At 54.4% G+C, this 15,029-nt stretch overlaps 5 protein-coding genes across 5 annotated transcripts; 2 read left to right on the forward strand and 3 right to left on the reverse strand.

Annotated features, from left to right (window-relative positions):
- Positions 1-298: 298 nt before the first annotated feature.
- Positions 299-2,205, reverse strand: J7T54_007526 (WASP-like pretein las17p; the record flags this gene model as incomplete). Its single annotated transcript, XM_051507995.1, has 2 exons — positions 299-327; positions 378-2,205. The coding sequence occupies 2 exons, from the start codon at positions 2,203-2,205 to the stop codon at positions 299-301; spliced, it is 1,857 nt and encodes a 618-aa protein (XP_051360906.1).
- Positions 2,206-3,868: 1,663 nt separating this feature from the next.
- J7T54_007527 (MUS38-like protein) lies at positions 3,869-6,688 on the forward strand (the record flags this gene model as incomplete). Its single annotated transcript, XM_051507996.1, has 1 exon — positions 3,869-6,688. One exon carries the CDS (start codon positions 3,869-3,871, stop codon positions 6,686-6,688), a length of 2,820 nt encoding a protein of 939 aa, XP_051360907.1.
- Positions 6,689-8,382: 1,694 nt separating this feature from the next.
- J7T54_007528 (Mitochondrial inner membrane magnesium transporter-like protein) lies at positions 8,383-9,629 on the reverse strand (the record flags this gene model as incomplete). The annotated part of the gene is made up of 3 exons (XM_051507997.1): positions 8,383-8,794; positions 8,847-9,481; positions 9,537-9,629. 3 exons carry the CDS (start codon positions 9,627-9,629, stop codon positions 8,383-8,385), a joined length of 1,140 nt encoding a protein of 379 aa, XP_051360908.1.
- A 1,622-nt stretch (positions 9,630-11,251) lies between these two features.
- Positions 11,252-12,244, forward strand: J7T54_007529 (uncharacterized protein; the record flags this gene model as incomplete). Its single annotated transcript, XM_051507998.1, has 2 exons — positions 11,252-11,545; positions 11,603-12,244. 2 exons carry the CDS (start codon positions 11,252-11,254, stop codon positions 12,242-12,244), a joined length of 936 nt encoding a protein of 311 aa, XP_051360909.1.
- Positions 12,245-13,036: 792 nt separating this feature from the next.
- J7T54_007530 (G1/S-specific cyclin-like protein) lies at positions 13,037-15,021 on the reverse strand (the record flags this gene model as incomplete). Its single annotated transcript, XM_051507999.1, has 2 exons — positions 13,037-14,610; positions 14,670-15,021. 2 exons carry the CDS (start codon positions 15,019-15,021, stop codon positions 13,037-13,039), a joined length of 1,926 nt encoding a protein of 641 aa, XP_051360910.1.
- Between the last annotated feature and the right edge of the window lie 8 nt (positions 15,022-15,029).

Here is a 15,029-nt window from a genome sequence, read left to right on the forward strand (position 1 = left end):
GTACCAGGGGACCCACGACAGTCATGCAGAGCAAGGACGATGCCGGTAGCCGTGGTGGGAGGGACGCCACGGCTCGCCAAGGTCATTCTACGTCTTCCCAGACTAGCATAGGAATGAAAATATGTTTGCGACTCATGTTATCTTTTTTTCTCTTCTTTACTTGCAGTTGCCCGATCATGTAACTCACAACGCCAGACACCTTGCGGCCAGACACTCGCGTGACCATGTCAAAAAATCCGCCAGGTGGTCGGCAGTCTTCTACGTCAACTGTAATTATACTGTTTCTCCATCGTGGGAATCACCAGTCGTCGTCATTGTCCTCGTCATCTAAGACAAGTCAGTTGTGCTTTCAAGGTATTGCGTGAAAAGTAACTTACCACTCTTGCTGACCTTCTCCTTGCGCTTCTGCAGAGCAGCCGCGAGCGCATCAGCCATACCGCCGCCTCCAGCGCCTGGAGGTGCGCCAGGCGGAGGGGGACCAGCGCCACCAGAATCACCCCCCGCCACCTGCGCAGCGCTTCGGTCGCGGATCTGTGTCCTGTCGACCTTCTTCAATGCGCCGATGCCGCCGGCCTTCTGGATGTCGCCCAGCATGGCCGCTCGCCCTCCACCGGCTTGGGGCAGAGATGGAGGAGGTGGCACGCCAGATGAGTCTCCTGCGTCGCGGTTCGGAGGGGGAGGCGGTGGTGGCGGCGGTGCTCCTCCTGCACCCGTGGGTGGAGGAGGAGGAGGTGGAGGAGGGCCGCCTGCTGAGGTTGGGGGCAGAGGAGGTGGCGGTGGTCCTCCGCTGTCGCGCGTAGGGGGCAGAGGAGGCGGCGGTGGAGGTAGGTTGTTCGATGAAGGAGGTGGTGGTACGCGGGATGGGTTGCCAGCCGCTGGGGGAGGAGGCACGGGCCGAGAGCTCGATGGCGGTAGTGGTGGAGGTCCTCCAGCAGGTACCTTTGGCGGAAGAGGTGGAGGAGGGCCAGGCGCCGCCGCTGGGGCATCCCCTCCAGACCGTGGAGGAGGCGGCGGTGGCACAGGTCCCCGACTTGGTGTAGGGGGTGGCGCTGGGTTGCGCGCCCCTTGAAATGGCGGTGGTACGCCAAACTTGTGATCCGTTTCCAACGCAGGCGCTTTCGCCGCCTGGCGAGGAGGTGGTGGCGGTGCTGGACCAGCATTTGACCTGGGAGGCGGCGCCGGCGCTGACTTGGGAACCTCCTTACGCGCGAACTTGCCAGCGTCTGCTAGAGGGGGCGGCGCATTGAACTTTGGTCGAGGTGGTCCCGGGGGAGACTCCGGGGGTTCGTTCACGGGCGATTCCACCTTGTTGGATCGTCGGGGTGCGGGTGGTGGGGGAGCTTTTGCACCACCAGGAGGAGGAGGCGGAGGAGGTGCTCGCGAGCCTCTTGCATCGGTGCCATTCGTCGTAGCCGCTGGAGGTGCTGGGGGTGCTGGGGGTGGAGGACGCGGCGAGGCTGGCTGGTCCTCGCTGGCGTTGTTCTGCTGCTGTTCTCGCAAAAAGTCCACAATGAACTCCTGGTTGTCCTTGATGAAATCGTCTGTCAGGCCTTTGTCCTTGAGATCCTGTCCAAAGTGCTCCCTCCAGAGGGGGTCGAAGGCGTCCAGGAGGGGGAATTCGGAAGCTGGTCGACCGCCGTTGAGAGTCATGGACGATATCGAGGCCGGATTCGGAGGCGGCGGTGGGAGCGTCTGGCGCGGCGACTCGGGAGGTGTAGGCGCAGACGAGTGACGTGACCCAAACAGTCCTCCCAATAGGCTGTGCTTCTCCTTGGGCTGGGAGCCGCCGCCGAAGGGCGTCGAGCGGGTAGCCTTGCTGGCATTCTTTTCTCGATCGTCCATCTTCTTCTTGAATTGCTTGGCCTCTTTCTCGTCGACAAAGCTCAGTGCGGCTAGGCACTCCTCAAGCTCAAAGGTATGGAAGAATGTGCGGTCCTGGTTGTAGCTCCAGGTGTCGAATATCTCCTGATCCCAAATGACACCGCGGCTTGACGGTGAAATGTCGACCATCTTGAGCCAGTATGTGTTGCCCACGAGGTCATTTGCCAGAACAACGGCACCTTGCAGGCCGGTGTATGTCCATTTCGAGCGATCAGGGTACGCAATGTACAGCCTGGCGACGGCGACGGCTTGGATCTTGTTGGTCTGCTTGGGCACGAAGCGCTTGACTGTGTCTTTGTCGTCGTCGCTGAGGATGGAAGGCATTGTCGTCGCGCGGAGGGGTGCCTAGTCAAAGGGTCCCGGGGGAAGGTGTTGTGTCGGAGCCGAGATGGTGTGTGGTTGGGATTGAGTAATTACCCTCCCGTTCTTCTGGCGGTGGTCTGCGTTCTTGGCGCTCACGAGGCAGCCGAACGTCACTCGGGTCGGCCCTCTTGGGGCAGCAATAAGCCGCTATAAGGGTAGGCAAGGTAATACTGGGTAAGTTGTATTAGGGACGTTCGCGCAATGGCCGTGACGGCCGGCGAGGAATTGATAGCGAGTGACGACGACCAGCGCGCAGGTAGCTTCGGCCGTCTGTTCGACGAGGGGAAATAAAGCTGACGTTGACAAGATTTGTCTCTGTGGTTCTACAGCATGCCATATGCAGGCCGTTATTCAAGACGTGCATTCGGCCCAACTTACCTCGACCGTTCAGGCAGGCAACACCAGCCACAAGAGGGTGGAGGCAGCGCCACGCGTCTACACCGCACATGATGACGCACCTTCGTCTTGCGACCTGGAAGAGCAACTATTGCCATACAAGGTAGACTTATTGACTTCTCGGGACGATTCAATTTACAGGTTTGTTCCTTTGGATGGGAGCCTTGGATCAGAAAGACAGTGAAATCTCGGTCACGCACAGTCTTGAGGTTTGAGAATGTCGCATTAACTCGAGCACGCTGTCCTGATGTTTACAATTAAAACGTAAAGCCCATGACAACCACTTTATTTGTTCAAGGCTTCCTTCTTGGCCTGACGGTCCTCCTTCGAGCCCTCCTGCGCGGGCATGTTCTGGGGCTTGGCTGGGCCGGGATGGGCGTTGAATGGAGCGAACTTGGGGTCCTGACCCTGCTCCTTGATGGGCTGGATGCTGAACTCCTTCTCGCCCTTGATACGGCCTTAGCATGATACAAGTACATCGGGGAGAAGGTGTCGGCTACGTACCTCGTTCTTCTGGTCCTGGTTGGAAGGCATCGTGCTTAATGTAGGTTGCATATAAGATTACTATTTTGTTGGATGTAAGTGAAGGGTTGCCTTGGATGACGGGGGATAAAGTATTTAAAAGCTGCGCTAAGAACCGCACTCCCATGAGCCATCAGGAAACCTGATGTTCTAAGCCGATGATATGACGTCCCACCCAGATGAGGCAACCGCATGATCGAGGGGCAAACAGGACTAAACCCCTCATCTGCGACGCTATTGCAAAGACGTTGACGTTTTGTCAGATGCTAGTCTAGAATACCATGCTGGTAATGATGTGGAATATACGGTCCATCTATGTATGTTACTCGGGCAGCCCTATGGCAAAGAGACAGATATTATTGAAATGTATACACTTGCTCGACCCGCTACTGAAAGGGTGCTCGGACTTTCGGAACCCAAACATGCTTCGAGTAATTGCTGGTGATATAATGCCTGGGCACAGATATTCCGTGTGATTATTCTAGAACGCAATGTCATCTAGATCCTACGATCTTTTTCACTGAGTCGATTAGTGCATCGTAAGTCCATGCGGACCACCAATTGGCTACCCTATACCGTCCCACCGCCGGTGTGCCTCGAGCAACCGTGAACTACCTGAGACTACCTAGTAGACTCAAGTTCAACGCCTCTTCAACCCTTCGTTGACACTACACATGGACCGGACGCAAGTCTCTGCGCGCCCCGGATGTCGACGAGCGATGCCCCCCAGCCAGTGAAGCTATCACTTCCGCTGGAATATCAGCAAGATCTGTTCCAGGAACTCCGCGCCGAAGATGAAGTGGTCATCCTTGCACGCGGCCTGGGGCTGATGCGCATCATCACCAACCTGCTCCACTCATATGATGCCGCCGGAAACAACTTGATCGTCGTGGTTGGCGCAGAGGAACGCGAAAATGGATGGATTGGTGAGGCGCTGGCTGAGCATGCAGCCATCAGTGCTGCGGCCAAAGCTCGAGGATTGACCGTGGTAAACACGGACTTCCAAAGCGTAGGCGCGAGGGAGAAGATGTATGCTGGCGGCGGCATATTCAGCATCACCTCGAGAATACTGGTCGTTGATTTGTTGACGGGGCTCCTGGCTCCCGAGAGTATCACAGGTCTCGTGGTACTTCATGCGGACCGGGTCATTGCGACATCCCTAGAGGCGTTCATCTTACGAGTCTATCGACAGAAGAACAAGGCCGGCTTTTTGAAGGCTTTTTCTGACAATCCAGACCCCTTCACCATTGGGTTCTCCCCGTTATCTGCGATGCTGCGGAACCTCTTCCTCAAGAAAGCATCCCTTTGGCCCCGATTCCAGGTCACTGTTGCGAGATCGTTGGAGGGCAGGAAGAAGGCCGAGGTCATCGAGCTGGAGGTGCCCATGACGGACCACATGAAGGAAATGCAGACGGCAATCATGGAGTGCGTAGAGGTCAGCATCCACGAGCTGAAGAAAGGCAACACGGGACTCGAGATGGAAGACTGGAATCTGGACAGCGCCTTGCTCAAGAACTTTGATACCATGGTTCGACGGCAACTCGAACCCAATTGGCATCGCGTAAGCTGGAAGACGCGGCAGATTGTCAACGACTTGACCGTCCTTCGAGGTCTCCTCAATAGCATCCTCACCTACGACGCGGTGTCCTTCTTACAGCACCTCGATACCATCCATGCAGCGCATTCGCCTCCGCCCGGATCAACACGACAAAACCAGTCGCCGTGGTTGTTCCTCGATGCTGCGCAGACAATCTTCGACACTGCTCGTCGACGAGTCTACGCGGCAAGGCCCACTAAGAAAATCAGCGAGGAGTCCAACATTGATGCTCTGGAACCCGTCCTGGAGGAGCTCCCAAAGTGGGCACAACTTGCCGACGTTCTTGAAGAAATAGACCGCGACCTCTCTTTCGATCCTGTGCCGCGAGATGATTCCAACGGCACCATCTTGATCATGTGCTCAAGCCACGACACGTGTAGGCAGCTGCGCGACTATCTGCAGCACATGCATGTCAAGCCGAAGAAGGGGAATTCGAACTCGGAAGAGGCCGAAGACATGGGAGACGAGGATAAACCCTCAGCGACGTTCATCATGAGGCGGAAGCTCCGAAACTACCTCAGATGGAAGAGTCAGTTTGCGCAAGTCAGTCAGACGCTCTTTGCCGAGAATCAGCAAGCCCTGCGCAGTGCGGCCGACCCCCGCCCCAGCCGTGGCGGCAAACCTCCGAACAAGAGACGGCGCGTGCGAGGTGGTGGCAATGCTGGAGCTATGATGGGACGAGCGGACAATGGCAGCATCCAGCAGTATTTCGAGAAACCGGGCGAAGTAGCAGACTTGATGGCGGAGGTCCAAATCACCGAGGAGGAAGCACAGCAGAAGCCTGATATTGTCGCCGACCCATTGGACAACATGGACGACTTCTATCAACTGTTTGATATGCAGGATCTGGTTGCCGTTCACGCCTATGACGGCGACCAAGATGAGCACGTTCTTGAAGAGATCAAGCCTCGCTACATCATCATGTACGAGCCCGACGCTGCTTTCATTCGACGTGTGGAGGTCTACCGCTCGTCGCACAACGATCGCAACGTGCGAGTGTACTTTATGTACTATGGTGGTTCTATCGAGGAGCAAAGATACCTGTCCACCGTCCGTCGCGAGAAGGACGCCTTCACCAAGGTCATCAAGGAGCGTGCTACCATGTCCGTCGTCATGACTGTCGACAGCCACGGGGCTGAAGATCCCCAGGAAGCCTTTCTCCGGACGGTCAACACCAGGATCGCGGGAGGTGGACGACTCGCAGCTACGGCCGAGCCGCCCCGTGTGGTCGTAGACGTGCGCGAGTTCCGGTCCTCGCTACCCTCCCTTCTCCACGGGCGTTCCATAGTCATTGTCCCCTGTATGCTGACAGTAGGCGACTACATCTTGTCGCCCAACATCTGCGTGGAACGAAAGTCGGTCAACGATCTCATTTCCTCCTTCAAGGATGGCCGACTATATAACCAGGCCGAGACAATGTTTCAGCACTACAAGAGCCCCATGCTCCTTATCGAGTTTGACCAGAACAAGTCTTTTACTCTGGAACCGTTTGCCGATCTGTCTGGTAGTATCAGCAGCGTCAACCCCGGCAATGTGTCGAATGACTTGCAGTCGAAGATTGTGCTTCTGACGCTCGCATTTCCCAAGTTGCGCATTATCTGGTCGTCTTCGCCTTATCAGACAGCCGAAATCTTCGAGTCCCTCAAAGCCCAGGAGCCAGAGCCGGATCCCATCACGGCAGTTCGCGCAGGGTTGGAAAAGGACCAAAACGCCGAGGACCAGGCGTTCAACCAAGAGCCGCAGGAGATGCTGGGCATAGTGCCTGGGGTGACACCTCAGAATATAAAAAACATTGTCTTAGAGACGGAGAACATCCGGGAGGTTGCCAATATGTCCGAGAAAGAACTCGAACCTTTTGTAGGTCAGACAGCAGGCAGAAAGATTCATGGATTTTTCAATCGCAATGTCATGGAGGAAGTAAATGATTAGGTATTTGTGGCCATCAATTCATATAGATTCGGCAGCTATGAACATAGGGAAACGAACAAATAAAGTATTCTATGCATCGCACTGAGCAATGGGGTATCTCAAAGCGTAAAGGTGTGCGCAACCCTCCCACCGAGGTCATTACCACTCTTCTGGTCTCTCATCCTCCCCGTCTTGTGATTCGATCACCCATCCACCAAAGGAATCGTTGATTTAACTGTGTTTCCTTGTCGCGCGGCAGATGGGTCTCGTTAGACTCTACTCCTTGTCGTTGATTTGCGGCCACCGCCTCCGCGGCAGGTGAGGCAGTTGACGATGATACCGAAGAATGACACTGCATACTGTTAGTGAATAGCCCAGAGCGCAAAGAGAATGGGAGAGGACTGACCAATGGCATTAATAATGGCTTTGATGATGCCACCGATACCAGAAATCACAGCCATGATGGCATTGCCAATGGTCTGGAAGACGCTCTTGATCTAGTGGTTGTTAGTTTCCTCTCCCACGTGAGATGCTCCAGTAACTAAGCGTACGCAGCTAACGACGGCACCCATGTTTGCGGATGGTAGAGTATGTTGTTTGAGGTTTGGATAGTTTGAAGGAGTTCTTGTGTGTGGATGAGAGAAGAGAAAGAACTAAGAGTCGAGGACAGTCGCGAGCTGAGATATATATGTTGTTTGTTAGGTCGTCCAGAAGTGACAACGCTTCTATTTCCAGGAGACGCGCGAACTCAACAGGAAAGACAGAGAGCTACGAGACTGCGCCTGACGTCAAAGTCTCTTCGATCCTCCGATCCATTGGCAGGTACGGTGCATTTTCTCCGTGAGGCCCATGGCGCCCTCTAATCTCGGTCACCTGCTTCGATAGTGATACGTAAATTACATCCACAAGCCAGCACGTCAGAAGGGAAGTAGGTGCCCTTGGTCATCTGCCCTGTTTTTTTCCCCAGACCCCTACGTAGTACGTAGTCGCGCCTGCGCGCATGGAAAGGGTGCTTCCAGTCCCTAGCGTCATTCTGGTCAGTGACGTAGGCCTTGAGCCCGCGATCTGCGGCTCTAGCTTGTTCGGCGGGGGTTGCGCGCTGAGCCGCCTGCCGGTAAACAACTTGACAGCAGACCATTGCTCAACGGTCAACCCCCAAAAGGCTTGTCTTTTCTTGGCTTGTTCGAATGGACGGTGCTTATTTGGCTTCTAGAAACTCGTGTGTTCTGACATGGGCAAGCAGTCCGGGCTTTTGTTGACCAAAGTCGCGAGTCCCGTACCTTACCTTTCGCCGTGACGTCAGTAATAGTTATCCGACGCAGATTTGCAACACGTCCCGGCGCCTCATGATGTGCATCTCGCATTCCCTGGAGAACACGCCTAGACCACTGACAGGTCTCAAATGGAGCCCCAGAAGTGGGCTACCCCTGCCTTACAGTTGTTCTGTGCTGCCAGCCCACCACACCCTTCCACAATGACGATATTACAGCGTGATAGCCTTTCGTGTCTCAGCCATAGTGGCTGTCACAAACGCCACGAAACATCAAGTTTTCAGGTATATTGTACACAGCGCGAGACATGGGTATTGACAAGGCGATAGGCTATGCTTACATCTACAGTTACAGAGATTCAGAGAGCAGAGTGTGTCCTTTCCGCTCTCCCCCCAGTACATGACGAGAAAACGCCAGTTCGTGTACTTACTTGCATGACGTTGCTCAAGATCGTCGCAGGTCCCACCACCTCCGACGAGCAGCTGCGTTCGAGGTCTTCTGCATGTGTAACCTCCTCAGCTGCTCGCGATGGCGCGAGTCAAGCAGCCCAAGCGCGTCGTCCTCATGAGAGAACTGTGCTCGCCGGGGGAAATGCGGACGCTCGTTGCTCCCCATCTTGATACGTTGAACCTTGCGCAACTTGCCTAGCCCGTACCAGCAAACGATGAGCGAGAACAAGACAGAGGCACCAGTAACGCCACCGAAACCCCAGTTTGTTTCCTCGATGAAGTTTTCGAGGTTCATGCCGTAGAGTCCGGCAATGAATGTTCCCATCGCGAGGCCCAAGGTGCCGACGCTGAATTTGAGATCGAGCAGCATCAAGGCGTTCCGGTTGGCATCAAGGATTGCGCGGACGCTAAATGTGTCAGTCAAATTCTTTTGTAGGACCACATCAAAAAGAAACTCACATCTCTTCGGTGTTCCTGATGCCAGACACCAGGTTACCGGCCTCTTGCACAATTTCGTCCGTCAGGTTGTAGTACGATTCAAGTAGCATCTCGACTTCCGTGTGGTCATCTAGCTGTCGGCGTATGTCGTGCGCCTTCTCGGTCAAGTACATGGAGGATAAGTCGTCGTCGGCCTCGAGGAGATCTTCGATGGCATCTCGCACTAACTTGACCTTTTGCTCGAATGTGCTCACGCGCTTCGAGAGAATAAGAAGCACACGTAGCTTTTGTCGGTCGATATCGTCCTCCAACTCGCTGAGTATGCGCATGACAGGGTCCCGGACAGCTTCGAAATCCGCTTCGAGCTCGGATGTGACCGATGTCAATACGGTTTCGAGGGCGCGGAATTCGTAGGGCAACGGGATGCCGTTTTGCTGAGGCGCATTCTTCTGCTGCAGTTTGCCTTGCAAGTCGTACATAAAAGCCGACTGTGAATAGGAGGTCTTGGACCCATAGACGTCGAAAAGTAGTACGCGGTCATGCTTGATAAGGACCTTGAGATGCAACAGATTCAGGAGAATTGCTGAAGGTCGAATGAGAATGTGCGGCAGGGTCGAAGAATCGATCTTGCGTAGATCTCGCGGCAGCAGCCCGTACTACGATCAATTAGTCCCCAATAACGAGCAATTATTAACCATCCACCGTACATACCTTTGCAATCAATTCCGTTTTCTTAAATTCTCCATCGACCAAGATCACTTCTCCGTTCTCATCAACCTCGGTGCATCGCAGTCGTGGTTCCATGGCGGCTTTGGCAGCCAATGTCCGCCTGTTGGCAAACACCGTTGAGCCGGGATCAGGACAGTCATGCGCCGGTAGGTCATCTGGATGCAGAGGTTTTCCTCCAGCTTTGGCGGAACTCCCCCACAGTCTCTCTTGCCATGTTGGTGATGATGTGTTTTTTGAAGATGTCTTCGCAAATGCCGGCTTGGCTTCGGCCTTGCATAATGTGTTGGTCGTTCCCAATGCTCTCTTGCAGCCACGAAAACTCAAGGATACGGGTCGCGCTACCATTGCTCGTTTCGAAGAGCTTGTGGCATATCTCCTGCCCCGAAGCTCGCATCTATCACCGAAGAGAACCCCTTGGCCAACATGGACGCAGTCTGTCTGCACCCGCAAGAAGCGGAGCAGGCTGCGTGAAGGGACAGGCCGACACGCAGCACCAGCAGCAGAAGCTGCCAACATCAATGCTTCGATAGCTCGTATATATCCTGCTCCTGCACGGTGATGTTTCCCCCAGACAGTGTCAACACCTCATGAGCGCAGTGTAGCTCTAGGACCCAGAGGCCCGGTGTTGTCGTCGAAGTAGCCTGGGAAATGTTTCGAGGTTCGACGTCAGTGCGCCGTGGCCAACGTGCTGTTGATGTCGAGGCACCGATCAAGTCCGGTGGGATCAGCAAAGCTCAATGGCGGTTGTAGGCGAGGCGTTTACGACGACGTGAATGTATCAAACAAGGATCTTGAGAAAAATGTCCAGCAGCCGCGTGATGACCGCACGGCCTACTGAAATCGCCGTCCAAAGCCCGACAAGAACAGAGTTCTGGCAATCAGCTTATCGATAGGAGATAAGGTCAGCGTCAAGACAGTCCATCCGTCCGTCCCACCAGCATCCTTTCAAACAGATCCTCCACGTCGAACCAACTGTGAGGGTAAGATTCGATAAATGTAATCTTTTGAGCGCTGCGGTAACGAAATCGACCAAAAAAGAAGCTGTAGACTCGTAGCTCGACGCGTTGGGAAAGACGCCCTCAAACGACTGCGACGTCATGCGGTGATCGCCGACGACTTTTACCTTCATAATCCTTATTTACGACGACCGTGGCTTGCAAGTGCTGATCCTCGCCTCCGACATCTTCTATGGTATCTTCTTTAGAATCCTCACGACGTATATGGCGACGGCCTTCCCGTGTCTAATTATCGAGGTTCAATCTCATCCAGTATATTTCGCTAGCGTCGCCATTCTAGTCCTCCAACTTTATTCCTTCTAGCAATCACAGACACACAAACAACTCTTCACTTTGACGAAAATCAGCTACCAGTAATCCACGCACCATTCTTGAAGGATTCATACCAGACCAGACCTCTACGGGTGCGATTACTGGCAGCCCCCACCAACGGCATTCCTCTATCTTGTCCCCTCCCAGCCGCGTGGTCCAGTCCGACTGTCCGAGACCCAACGGGAAACGCCACTAGCCTTGTCAACCGCACGAGCCCATCCTATTCGTACGAGAAACCACGGGGCCATGGGCTTGACTGCAGTGCACGTTCGAGGGAAGCGTAAATCTAGCTCATCCAAATTCAGTAAACCTCCAAAGGCTCTGCAACCCCACGAAGAGCAACACACGCGCAAAAAGGCGAAGCGGTCCATGTCCGACGTTATGGCAGCATATTCTGGCAAAGAGCGCTCGAATCTAAACACATTACCTTCCGAGATCCTGGAGAAGATTCTACTGTACAGCCAAAATCTATCTCTTCCCCACGCCAGCCCAGTCCTTGGGGCCAAGCTCTCGGAGAGAGCCACCCTGATTCGGCTTCTCATATGGGCATTTCACGAGACATGGGATCAATGGTTTGGCGTACCGACGAGCACAACCTTGCTCCATGGACCTCCGGTGATGGGTAAGCCGCAGACGAAATGTCACGGCGACCATGTTCTACAGGTCAGTTGGCCGGTGTACCACTAATTGACCCATGACTGACCTGGACGCTGTAATCAGACTGCCGTGCTCAAGCAGCCATGGGCGAAGATCGACTACCTCCTCCAAGCACAACAGACCTGGGCTGATAACAACGCGCACGGTCGGTGGTTCCAGCACTCAATACCGTGGAACGACGAACCAGATGAGCTCGGGCACTCCCACCACGGCGGGCCGTCACACTACAACGCACACCAATGTTTCGACGTCGACTACAATCAGGCAAGAAACTGGTCACCCTTCCGCGTCGAGTCAATGGCGTGGGGTACGCAAGACATACATCCTAAGACACGTATTCCCGAAGATCTCATCACCGGCCCGTGGGACGAGGAACAAACAAAGCGTCTCTTCTGGCTCGCGCGAGGTGGCATGCTCATTGCTAGCCAGGACTTTGACATGCCGCCCTGGGAGATGAAGATTGAACTCTTGCGCAACGCCGTCCTCAACTGCACAAAACCCAACATGATTGTCATCAACTGTCTCATCGGCGCCTGGGTGTTTCAGGATCTGCCGGGCGAGGTCGTGCGCAAGGAGCTCAACGATCTCGATCGTCGTATCAAATGGGGCGATGATACTGATCTCATGAGAACCATCTTGCAGCGGACACGCAACGTTATGAGCACGTTTCAAGACTATCGCCAGATGCGCCGCAGCTCTGTATGAGCACAGGTGGACTAGAAAGGCGGTGGATGTTCAGGTGAGAATGGCTATCTCCAGAAATGAGCTACGAAGATTACGATGGTTATGACTGTATTATGCATAGCGTTGATTGAATACCGACACACAAGGTTTCCTTGACTGACGTGGAGCAGCAGTGTTTGTCAGCTGCAATTATCGAACAATGTCTGATAATCTCGTTGTCTCCTGGAAGACTTGATTTGGCTTCTTGCCGTCGCCATGCAATCGCGTATACTCCAATGGTCTAAGGTGATGGTGATAATCTCGGTGTCTCCAGATCGCTTGAACTTCCCGCTCTTTGGTGGTGATCTGATACTACAAAGCAGCAGATGCTTCCGTACCAGGTATGATTGCAGACGCATAGCGCCAGGTCTGGTCAGGCGACAGCATTCACTTCACGATTCGTGGGCAGGAAAAGTTGGAGCGCATCAAATCAAGTTTAGTTGGATCTTATGGACAAGTCATTACCTATGTGCGTCATACCTGCGCGTGGCTTTCGCCGATCTTTACGAGACCCCAGGTGATACGTGTAGTCGTACAAATTGAACAGAAGTAAATCATCGCTTCTCCTGAACCATGATGCCTCATCCGCTCTTGCGCCTGTTCGGTACACCTCGCATGGGTAATGTGCTTCGCTTTTCCGAGAAAGACATTTAAGGCAGCGCATCCAAGCAGCAAGCATGCAGAGCTAGCCGGCTCCAAAGACTGCCGCTGGGAGACAAAGGAAATAGTTTGCCTAGTGGTGACTTCGCGCTTGCTGCGCATGTGCCTACAGCTTCAATTCAAAATACCCTGCCACATGCCAGGGCCCCGCACATGGAAAGTAGGAGTCGCGTTATACCCACGACTGGCTTCGGTGGAGCAGCAAACGCGCTTCTTGTCCGGATACTCCGGGCGGTAACGTGTCTCCAACATGGATGCAGGCCATCCCGACTGCCCATACGATACATTCAGAAGATCGCGAACGTTGGACTGCAAGGGAGTATCGTCATTCGTCGTGTGGGTACCAACAGCACCACGGGATCTCCGAAGCTCCTGAAGGGTGCGCGCAGCATTCGATGCAGCATCGTTCATCATATCGTCAAGCGGCCGCTTGCGACCGGCCAAGTTGTGGTCCACCGACACTGACCAGTCCCCAACGTGTCCGACTGGACCAGTATATGAACCAGGCGATGCTGATTCCTGGATGTCGCAGTCCTGCTCGGGCACAGAAGGGAACGACGGCTTTCGGCTCAATCTCTCATTACCCAGTTTCGTGGTTCTGAATCGCGACGGCAATGTCGCGCTAGCAGAGGAGGAAACAGATGAGAAGGAGGATGAGCGCGAAAGACGTGAAGAGTCGGATATCATGGACTCGGGAGACGATGCGGTCGATACCGAGTTGGCCAGCGAGGAGCGACGGATCGAGCTGTAGCTCTGGGGCGATGACGACGCCGGAGTAGGAAGACGATCGAGATAGTGTGCAGTGTTGCAAACAGTGGCCTGCGACATGGCCGAAGCCATTGCGTTTGACCTCGAGAGTGTAGATGGAGCAGCTCCCGCTGCAGGGGTGCTGAGTCCATTGCTCTGCGGTGTCAAACGCGGTGTGGGCAGCTGCGTATTATTCGGACCCATGCGGCTGGGCGCACGCACGCCGAAAGGCGTTGGCTCCATGGGCACAGGGGTGCTCCGTGGTGCAAGGGTGGACGTGGGAGCTTCTTGGGCCATGTTCAGAATGCTGCGAGGCGAGGCTAGAGACAAATCACTAGCCTTGAGGCTAGAGTGTGCCGAGCTTACCAGAGCCTCGATGTTGGTCAAGTCAGCATCGAGTCCCAGGATTATATGCCTCCAAATTTCATGCTGCTGTGAGATAAGCTGAGAGCAGCCACCAGGCGAGGACGGACCAGAAGGTGGTGTGAACTTGTGCACAATGTCGGCCCATTTCTGGTAGACATCCTTGCAAATGTGCAACTTCCAGTCAACAGCCTGTAGGAACGCAATCTCATTCTGATTAATTTCTTGTGTGTTCAACCCAGAAATCTTGCTCCAGGCGCGTGCCGAGTAGTTGCGATCCTGGAGATACTTGGAAGCCAGGATCAAAGCTGCCAGGAACATGCGGCGTCCGCACAACAATGACTGGGTGGCCGGGCGGTCATCGAACTGTTCCATGATGAAACTGCGCGAGGGGACACGAGGTTTGATGAGAAGCAAATAGTACAGTGCCACTTGCAGTGTGGAGAAGCTTGTACGCGAGCGGCGCAGAGTCTCTTGGATGAATGTTCGCAAGGGAAGCACCCCCTTGTTGCCCTGTTCGCGACGGCATAGCGACGACGAGGTGGGCCAGATAGCCTCGACAATTTGTGTCGAAGAGTCTGTGAAGAGGAAAATAAGCGACGTGTTCATGGGAATGAGACCAAGCAATGCGACTTACCAACAAGGTTATCAACGAAGTCAACCTTGCGATCTGACTGACGGACCAGTGAAGGGGGGGCAACGCGTCCAGCAGCGCTCCTGCGCGGATTCTGTCGGAGCTCTGTTGGAATGGCACTGAGCTGGTTGATGCCCTTCCTTGAGAGAAAGGAATCGCAGCTGTCGCTATCCGAAGCCTGGCCTGTCACAGGACCATCGAAGATCGAAGAATCATCGGAACCCTGAGAAGACGCAGAGGCGGTGGACCAGATAGAGGCGGTAGAGACGGAGGCTGCAGAAGATATGGAGGAGTTGTAAATGTTGTTTCGGACAGGGTGGACGAAGCCAGGGGAGGCGTCGTGTTCGTAATTCATTTTGATAT

This window comes from Emericellopsis cladophorae, assembly GCF_022114955.1.
Source record: "Emericellopsis cladophorae strain MUM 19.33 chromosome Unknown NODE_38_length_223118_cov_118_926449, whole genome shotgun sequence".
In the NCBI taxonomy this organism is placed as follows: domain Eukaryota; kingdom Fungi; phylum Ascomycota; class Sordariomycetes; order Hypocreales; family Bionectriaceae; genus Emericellopsis; species Emericellopsis cladophorae.